At 45.6% G+C, this 9,107-nt stretch overlaps 1 protein-coding gene across 1 annotated transcript; it reads left to right on the forward strand.

Annotated features, from left to right (window-relative positions):
* Nucleotides 1-747: 747 nt before the first annotated feature.
* On the forward strand, nucleotides 748-7,310 carry LOC125729207 (splicing factor U2AF 65 kDa subunit-like). Its single transcript, XM_049005665.1, has 7 exons — nucleotides 748-850; nucleotides 1,201-1,317; nucleotides 1,405-1,543; nucleotides 2,781-2,860; nucleotides 5,814-5,936; nucleotides 6,028-6,114; nucleotides 6,301-7,310. Exons 1-7 carry the CDS (start codon nucleotides 779-781, stop codon nucleotides 6,676-6,678), a joined length of 996 nt encoding a protein of 331 aa, XP_048861622.1. The 5' UTR covers nucleotides 748-778; the 3' UTR covers nucleotides 6,679-7,310.
* Nucleotides 7,311-9,107: the final 1,797 nt, after the last annotated feature.

Below are 9,107 nucleotides of genomic sequence, written 5' to 3' on the forward strand. Positions count from 1 at the left end.
GTTATATAACAATACACATATAACTTCATTAAAGTGCAGAGAATCCAGTAAACTGAATAAACTTAAGCCATACTAACGCAACTGAAATATACAACATGCGTTACAACGGAGTCGAAAGTAGGATTGATTTATGTACCTATCAAATGGCAATCTTGTCATATCAGCTCCTTATCACTAAATCACTAAAATGTCATTCGAAACGACCTGATTCGGCTAGACGAGCACTAAGTGCCGCCGTGTTTGATAAACTAGCAGTTCCAGTCATTCATATCTGCGCTCTGACTATGCCTGCGATTGCGGTAATTGGTTATTACCGATTTACGTAAGATGCATTGGCCGCTCCGTGTCTGTACTTTTGCAGCGGTGCATTACCGTAACGCTGTTATAACTGATGCATGAAGCTGATTCCTCGAGCAGCACCTGCGTTTAAATGCTTCACTGAAAACTGCACCTTCAGGGATTTATTTAAGCTTCTATATGAAGGACCTGCTGGGATAGAAAGGTGATATTTTATTGCTAGTTTAATAAAGTGCTGTCTGTCAGATTGAAACGATATTAATTACCCATCCATCGTCCAACCAGTTATCTTAGTCAGGCTCCCCTGGAGCCTATTCCAGGCAAATTCCCCATACAGAGAGCAGAGGCAAAATTCAGGCCGTCCCTGGTTGGGGTCTTGAAGCCCTTTCTCCTCCCCACAGCTGCAGGGCAGATCCCCACGATAGCTTTACTGGCAACATCCACCACCAGCGGCGTGGCAGTGACGCCCACCCAGGTGCCGATGGTCGGCAGCCAGATGACCCGGCAGGCCAGGCGGCTTTATGTCGGCAACATCCCCTTCGGCCTGACGGAGGTGAGTCCAGGCAAAGTCCCGCGTTGCCTTCTGTCATGCATACTGGTGTCATGTGTAGCTCAGTGAGTTAGGACACTGAGCCGGTCACAAGAAGGTTGTTGGTTCAAATCCCTTGGGCAGCAGAGTGATTTCACCATTGGGCCCCCGAGCGCAGCCCTTAAGCACTATTTGCTCTAGGAACTGTCTGGTCCTGCTTCTTCAATGAAATGTATGTTGCTTTGGATGAAAGTGTCCGCAAAATAAATAGATAAATGTACTAGACTTGTCAGTCATTTTTTTTCTCGTTTGCCTGTTTTGATGTCTTCAGACGTCTGCCTGTCTTCATTCAGTGTGTCTGCCTGTCTTTTTAGGAGGCCATGGCGGATTTCTTCAATACCCAGATGCGATTGGCTGGCTTATGTCAAGGTCCCACCAATCCCGTCCTCGCTGTTCAGATAAACCAGGACAAGAACTTTGCCTTCCTTGAAGTAAGAGTCTTTCCTGCCTAATGGCTGCTGTGTCCAGGCGGAGACCGCAGCCTTCCCTGATTAACGACGTTCTTCGTTCTGCCCTAGTTTCGGTCCGTGGATGAGACCACGCAGGCAATGGCCTTCGACGGCATCATTTTCCAGGGTCAGTCGTTAAAAATCAGGCGGCCCCACGACTATCGCCCCCTGCCTGGCATCTCAGAGCAGCCCGCCTTCCACGTACCAGGTCCGTTTTGCTTGTCGCCGTCATAACCTTAATCTTTATTTACCTTTGAAGAGCCGATCGGCAAGGCCAGTTTTTTGTACTCGTTACGGACTGACTGTCCTTCGCAAGCTGCAGATGTCTTGTCATATAAAGAGGGAGACTTTCACTTTTATTTACTTAATGTTGTAAATATTTAGCAGACAGTTTTATCCAAAGTGAAGAATGTTTTTTTTTTTTTTTTTTTTTTTTTTTTGAGAAATCAGGGTCAGCCTGTCCCTAGAGCAAACTCGCCGGCCCAGTGGTGTGATCACCAGTGATGTGAACCAGTGATCTTCTGATGATAACGCTGGCATCCTAACCAGCTGAGCCACACACACACACACACACAGCTCAGTCACTCACTTCTTACTGTTAACATAGGCTGTGTGGCTCTGTGATGTTTGCCCATGAAAAGAAGGTTGCTGGTTCAAATACCAGGGTTGGCAGAGTGATTTCACCACTGGGCCCTTGAGCAAGGACCCTAACCCCCAAATTGTTCTAGGGTTGCTGGCTCCTATTCTAGTCAAAAATTCTGGACACACCTACTGAAAACGACTTGTTTTTCAGCAAGATAATGACCCAAAGCCCACCTTGAAGGTTATGCAAGTAGCTTATTACCTTGTGAACTAGGAAAGAGATGGTCCCCACAGCCCCCCAACCTAAACTCTATAGAGCTGGTTTGGGATCAGTTGGATGAGAGTAAGAGTAAGGTAGCCAGCTTGCGCGCAGAACTTGTGGAAACTCGAGGACTGTTGGAGAAACGGTCCAGGTGGGTACATATGTTAGCTGGTTGAGTCCGCAATGCTGTCATCGAAGCCAATGGCTCCTATTTTGAAGAGACAAAAATTTTGTCTTTGCAGTACTTCATATGCATAACTTCCATGCCCAAAGGCCTTTTACTATAAGGTGAATAACAGCTAAAATAGAGACAAATGCATTAAGAGCAGGTGTGTCCATACTTTTGACTGGTGCTGCATGTGTCAGCATCTCCCATGGAGAGCAAGATGGGAGAGACAAAAAACAGTCGTCAAACTGCCCCAGTATTTAGGTATTTTTTTGCTGGAGTTACATTTATCTGATATTATATAGAAGATAACGACGTCATACTGATTTGAAGTTGGCTTATTTCACTCGCGCCGTTTGCTCGTGGTCATTATCCGGCATGTTGACGGTTTGCTGTGATCGGCCGGCTTTGGGCGCCGTGCCGCTCTGTCTGCAGGGGTCGTCTCCACCGTGGTTCCAGACTCGCCACACAAGCTCTTTGTCGGAGGCCTGCCCAACTATCTCAGTGATGATCAGGTACCCCGCCCTCAGTCTCTGTCACCGGGGAGCCGACCCACAACCCTCCTGTGTTTCTGTCCCACTGCTGCACGTGGAACTCAAGCAGGCATGCACACACACGCACGCACGCACGCACGCACGCACGCGCACGCACATACATACATACATAAAATAAACACTCGTCTCTGTGTAACTGATTAGTAGGAAAAGAAAGCCTGTCAAAGTTACCTCACCGCTTAAAATTCATTACAAGATACTGGGGGGTCAAATGTCAGCATCATGTTTAAAGCTAGCTGCTGAAAATAGCCGCACATTTGAGGTTTTTTTTTTTTTTTTTTTAAAGATATTCATGGGATTTATTAAACATTTATTAGACATGTAGGTAATGAGTTGACAGTTACATTACGCTCATTGTTTATCCAGCTGTAAATTATGAAGATATTGAGACCCCGCTAATGTAAAAGGTACGTTTCCCAAAACCTCATGTTATCGACTTGCATAGTTGGAACCATTCAGTTGTAAGTTGCTAATGTTGTTAGCAAATAACCTTATTAGCAACAAAGGCTTTGGGAAACGTGCCTTACAGCTGGCGGCTTGCCGAACCAGTCACGTAGCCAGTCCCTGTGCTGCCTGTTGCTGGGTACCCTGGAATATTTGTATATCGGGTTAATTGCTGAGTGTTAGTCGGATGAATCAGCCGCGTCGTTTTGCTGCATGAAAATTTAAAATCGAGTCATCTGCGCGTCACCTAACTGACGAATACCTCCACATTGCCGTACACCTGTGTTTGCCCAATCCCAGTCCTCGGGGAACCGCCGACTGTCCACATTTTCGCTCCCTCCTAGCTCCCAGCCAATCAGGAACACCGAATACCTGGTACAGGTGCGCTGAGAGGAAGCAAAAACGTGGACTGACCGGGGGGTACCCCCGAGGACTGGGCTGGGAAACACTACCATAGACTGTGCTTGAAATGTGGGGGAGATCGACCAAGTCCCCAAACGCTTCAGTATTCGCAGACGTGCCGTGTCTCACGTCCATGTCCGCACACTGAGAACGATGACTTCACATCCCGTTAACAGCGATGGGGAGCTGCGGAAGAATCGTTCCCTACATTGCTGTGTCGCTCGAAAGGCAGAAAATACTTCGGACCTTTTTCCCGGTGAACGATTATCAGCTTCACTGGAGTTTTCACATCGTGCCCCATGCCCTATTCTGTTATGACGTCAGTGATGGATAATATTACCATAACAACATGCACAGATGAGGTCGTCTTACTCTGAAAGTGTTGAAAGGGTCACATTTTAGACATTTTCTACTTCTCATTAGCATCTTTTATGATTTTTTTTTTCTTCCTATATCGCCACCACCCACTGAAATCGGCCCATTATAGACATAATCCATACAGGCATTTAATAGTTTACCTATTTATTTTGCAAAAGTTAATCGCAAAACGTTTTGCGTCCACCCCTGCATTGTAACATTTTGAGCTCCGGTGTCCCACTCACTTTAGCCTAAACTGTTAAAAATGGCAAGACTCAGCCCACAAGATAGTGATCGCGGTTTCAGTGAAAGGTAAGTGAGAAGTGCAGTCAGTTTGTTTTTCTTTGATTTTTTTCCTCCTTTTCGGATTGTCATCGTAATCTTTCTTATCCAGTGTGAGTCACATGTAATCCAAGTCAAGAGGAAGGCTGTACCAAAGCAGCACTGGGGGGAGAGAGTTTGAATCCAGCAGAACTGTTAATGTATTTCACGTCAAAGCCAGTAAATGTGCCATAGACAGGTGAAATGGAAACCGCTGCTTGTATCCTGGTGTTTACATTTTTTTTGCAGTCCCTGCTACCGCTTTGATACTTACAGCTCTTTCATTTTTGTTCCCCACTTTGTCCCCAGCTAGGGGCCTGTAAGATCGTTAAGTCTTCGCTCATAATTTGTTCAGTAGTACTGACCTACTGCTGCCATGCCAACATGTAACACAAGGCAAGTAAGACATTCCGTCCCTCGCACGGATATCCTCCCTGTCGACGGCCTGCCCCTGTGGGGGGGCTCTGTCCTGGAGTGCTCTTAAGCATATGGGGTCCTTTTTTTGGGGGTTGAAGGCTGGGGAGAGACTTATTATGCTGATCACAGGGTATAAATTTGATTTTTTTTTTTTTTTGCCCCTAAGAGAAGGTAGGAGGTAGCGCCCTCTTGTGGCTGCCAGTGTCCCAGGTGACTCCTTTCTGAAGTCAGTGGTTAATGCGGCTTTACAGTAGATTCCTGTAGAATAAGTGAGGAATGATGTTAGCAGAGCTATTTCGTCCTGTTTGGCTTCAAGCCGTGGCCCCTTTAGCAGGACCCTGTGGCGGCTCTTAGCTTTACCTGTGAGTTTATCTCCTGTAGGCTTTGTCCCTCTAATTAACTGCACCAATGTGGTTCTTGGTTTTAAGAACAGGAAGTCAGTGATTCGGCTGGGTTTGTGTTCTGCCGAGTCGCCCCCCCCCCCTCCACATTGTATACATGGAACACTTAACATATAATTAGCTGTTTTTATTTAGTTTTTTTTTTTATATACCATCTAGCTTAATTATTGTGGCCCTTAAAATCAGATGCAACTCGGTCCATATTTCAAAATTCGTAGTTGGAATTATCAGAGAACTTGATTAGGAATTCAGTTGTGTTGTATATGCTGTAGGATGGGGGGGGGGAATCTGTGTTATCATTCATTGACAAGAATCAAAATAGTTACTTTTGTACGCTCCCAGTAAGTAAGTCATGCAGAAAGGGCACAGGGGGCTTTGAGCTCTAGTGTTGCACCGTAATGTCGAGCCACTTGTCATAAAGCCATTTTCCTGATGTCTTCACTGTTTCCTCATGTCGTTTTGCAAAGTTTAACATGCTGCTTCTCCCACAGTTAAGATTAGCATTTCTAGCGAGGCGCCGTGCCTGGACTGTCGGGCTAATCGCCCCCCCCGCGTCTCCTCCTCTTGCCCAGGTGAAGGAACTCTTGACGTCGTTCGGACCTCTTAAGGCCTTCAACCTTGTGAAGGACAGTGCCACGTCACTGTCTAAGGGTTACGCTTTCTGTGAATACGTGGACATCAGTGCCACTGACCAGGTGCGTGAGGTGGGGCAGCAGCTGGAAGGTCTGGGGTGACTCGGGGCTTCCGGATGGAATTGCTGACGCTTGTGTGGGATGCATCCCGCAGGCCGTGGCTGGACTCAATGGCATGCAGCTCGGAGACAAGAAGCTCATCGTCCAGCGGGCAAGCGTGGGGGCTAAGAATGCCAACGCTGTGAGTATTTGCCCTCGGCTGCCGCCTTTCTGATGTCCTAAACCCAACTTGGTTCCTGGGTGCCTCCCAGGAAGCTTAATGCCCCTATTTCTTGGGTTTATTTGGGTCCATGTAAATTTCTCGCTGTTACTCGAGACGATTGGACGATCAGGGGGTATCTGACACTCTTGTCGCCCCCCGGGACAGACGGCCATCATCGAGACGCCGGTGACGCTGCAGGTTCCAGGGCTGCAGCGGCTGCAGAGCTCCGGCATGCCCACGGAGGTGCTGTGCCTCCTCAACATGGTCATGCCCGAGGAGCTGGTGGACGACGAGGACTACGAGGAGATCCTGGAGGACATCCGGGAGGAGTGTTGCAAGTACGGCAACGTGCGCTCCATCGAGATTCCGCGGCCCGTCGATGGCGTGGAGGTGCCTGGCTGTGGCAAGGTGGGACCCGTACTCTCCTGTACCAGTGGCAAAAAGAAGACCTCTGTAGGCACTAAACACAGGCTCATGGGAGCATTTCTTGCACAAAAGTGTTTTGAAAACGGAATAATTTTTTGTGTAAGAAAAACAATCTGATTGGTTCAGATAGACGGACAATCTGATTGGTTCAGATAGACGACGGACAATCTGATTGGTTCAGATAGACGACGGACAATCTGATTGGTTCAGATAGACGACGGACAGTCTGATTGGTTCAGATAGACGACGGACAGTCTGATTGGTTCAGATAGACGACGGACAGTCTGATTGGTTCAGATAGACGACAGACAATCATTTTTCATTCTGCCCTCAACATTTTCTTTGTGTAAGAAAGAAAATTTTGTACAATCATTGATTACTCGCAAATGTTAATAGTCATCCGCTGTTTATCTTGAATATGTAAAAGCAGTGCGCGTAAATTTCCTCGTTAGTATAGTGGTGAGTATCCCCGCCTGTCACGCGGGGGCCGGTCGCGTATAGCCATAACACAGTGGCAGCCAATGAAATTGAAGGATTTTTTTTGCGAAGCGAAGAGACCCTCCCCGGCGCTGCAAAATCTCCGTTAATGATTTTTTTTCTGATACATTTCAAGTTAGATTGAAATGCTAATCATTTTGAGGCATGTTTTCAAAAAAGCATGAACAAATTTCTCCATTTCTTGTAATCACATTCATCCATTATTCTTCGTTTTCTTGATATTGATGTATTTAATAAACAGCTTAAAACTATGGTTACAATTTTATTTATTTATTTATTTATGTCGCTGTGGTAATTAAACAGACATAGACAGTTATGAATAAAATGTATTGTTTATTGAGTCTATTTACACAGAAAGAGACAAGTACTCAGGTTCTCATACTCAGGGGTATGATAAGATATACATCCATCCATCCATCCATTTTCCAAACCGCTTATTCTACTGGGTCACGGGGGTCCGGAGCCTATCCCGGAAGCAATGGGCACGAGGCAGGGAACAACCCAGGATGGGGGGCCAGCCCATCGCAGGGCACACTCACACACCATTCACTCTCACATGCACACCTATGGGCAATTTAGCAACTCCAATTAGCCTCAGCATGTTTTTGGACTGTGGGGGGAAACCGGAGTACCCCCCACGACGACATGGGGAGAACATGCAAACTCCACACACATGTGACACAGGCGGCGACTCAAACCTGGGTCCCAGAGGTGTGAGGCAACAGTGCTAACCACTGCACCACCATGCCACCCCCAAGATATACATTACCGCTCAAAAGTTTGGGATCACATGCAAATTTCTTTGTTTTCCAAAGAAAAACACATTTTCATGCAATTCACAAAATTTTATCCACATCTACATATAGAGGCCTATTATCAGCAACTGGCAGTCCTCTGCATCAATCTCCTGGTATGTCTGACTGCTTATTCTTTAAATATTGCTAACACATTTTGGAGGTTTGGTTTGGGTCATTATCCTTTTGTAGGATAAAACTGACCCCAATCAAGTCTTGTCACAGGGTATATAATTGAACGGTAGTGTATGTCAAATATTAAATAGATGAAATGATTAATTTTCTTAAACAGCAGTGTTAATGCATGCATTTTGTAGCATGTTAACAAATGACTCATTGAATCCTGAATCAAAACAAAAAGCATAATTAAAAATAGCATTGTTATGACAATACTAACAGTGATGCTGCAGCATTTTAACAACTGTCAGATAGTTAGACATACAGTACCAGTCAGTAATTTGGACACACCACTCTGCCTACAAAGGGACTGGGTCATATTACCTGGATACTTGAGCTAAACCCAGTAGAAATGTTTTTCAAGGAGTCTGACCAGAGAGTTAAAGAAAATCGGCTGAGTGCTCAGCATATATGAGACGGCTCCTTCAGGAGAGCTGGAAAAGCATTCCAGGAGGCCACCTCATTAAACTAGTATAAAGTAGAAAGCAGGATCAGTCAGTCCCTGGAGCAGCTGGGGTTAAGGGCCTTGCTCAAGGGCCCAATGGTGGGATCACTCGGCCAGCCCTGGGATTTGAACCGGCAACCTTCTGAGTTCCAACAGAATTGTCCCCCCCAACAAATTATTTTTTTTAAATAACTTTTCTGAGTAGTGCATAATTCCATGTGTATTACTTTATAGTTATGATGTCTTTATAAATATTACAAAATGTAAAGAATAGTACAAAGAAACAATTCTATAGGTAGGTGTGCCCAAAACTCCTGACTGACGCCGTAACACTTTCTTAGACTCACCACACTGGTTGAGGTGGTGATGAGACAAGAGAGATTTAGCCAGTGGATAGGGAATGATTAATAGGACAGATCTGAAAGGGTCACGATGGGGAATTTAGCCATTGGGGTAACTGCCCCACACTTTGAGAGATGCTCAGGGATAATTTATGACCTTAGAGAATCAGGAACAAACAAGGAACATATTAACCATATGTTAAAATGCTGCAAGTGTATATTCAAACAATACTGAACTATAAAGAATATAAAACAATCTTTACTTTTTTTGTTTTAAAAAAAAACTATGCT

This window comes from Brienomyrus brachyistius, unplaced genomic scaffold, assembly GCF_023856365.1.
Source record: "Brienomyrus brachyistius isolate T26 unplaced genomic scaffold, BBRACH_0.4 scaffold570, whole genome shotgun sequence".
Classification (NCBI taxonomy): Eukaryota; Metazoa; Chordata; class Actinopteri; order Osteoglossiformes; family Mormyridae; genus Brienomyrus; species Brienomyrus brachyistius.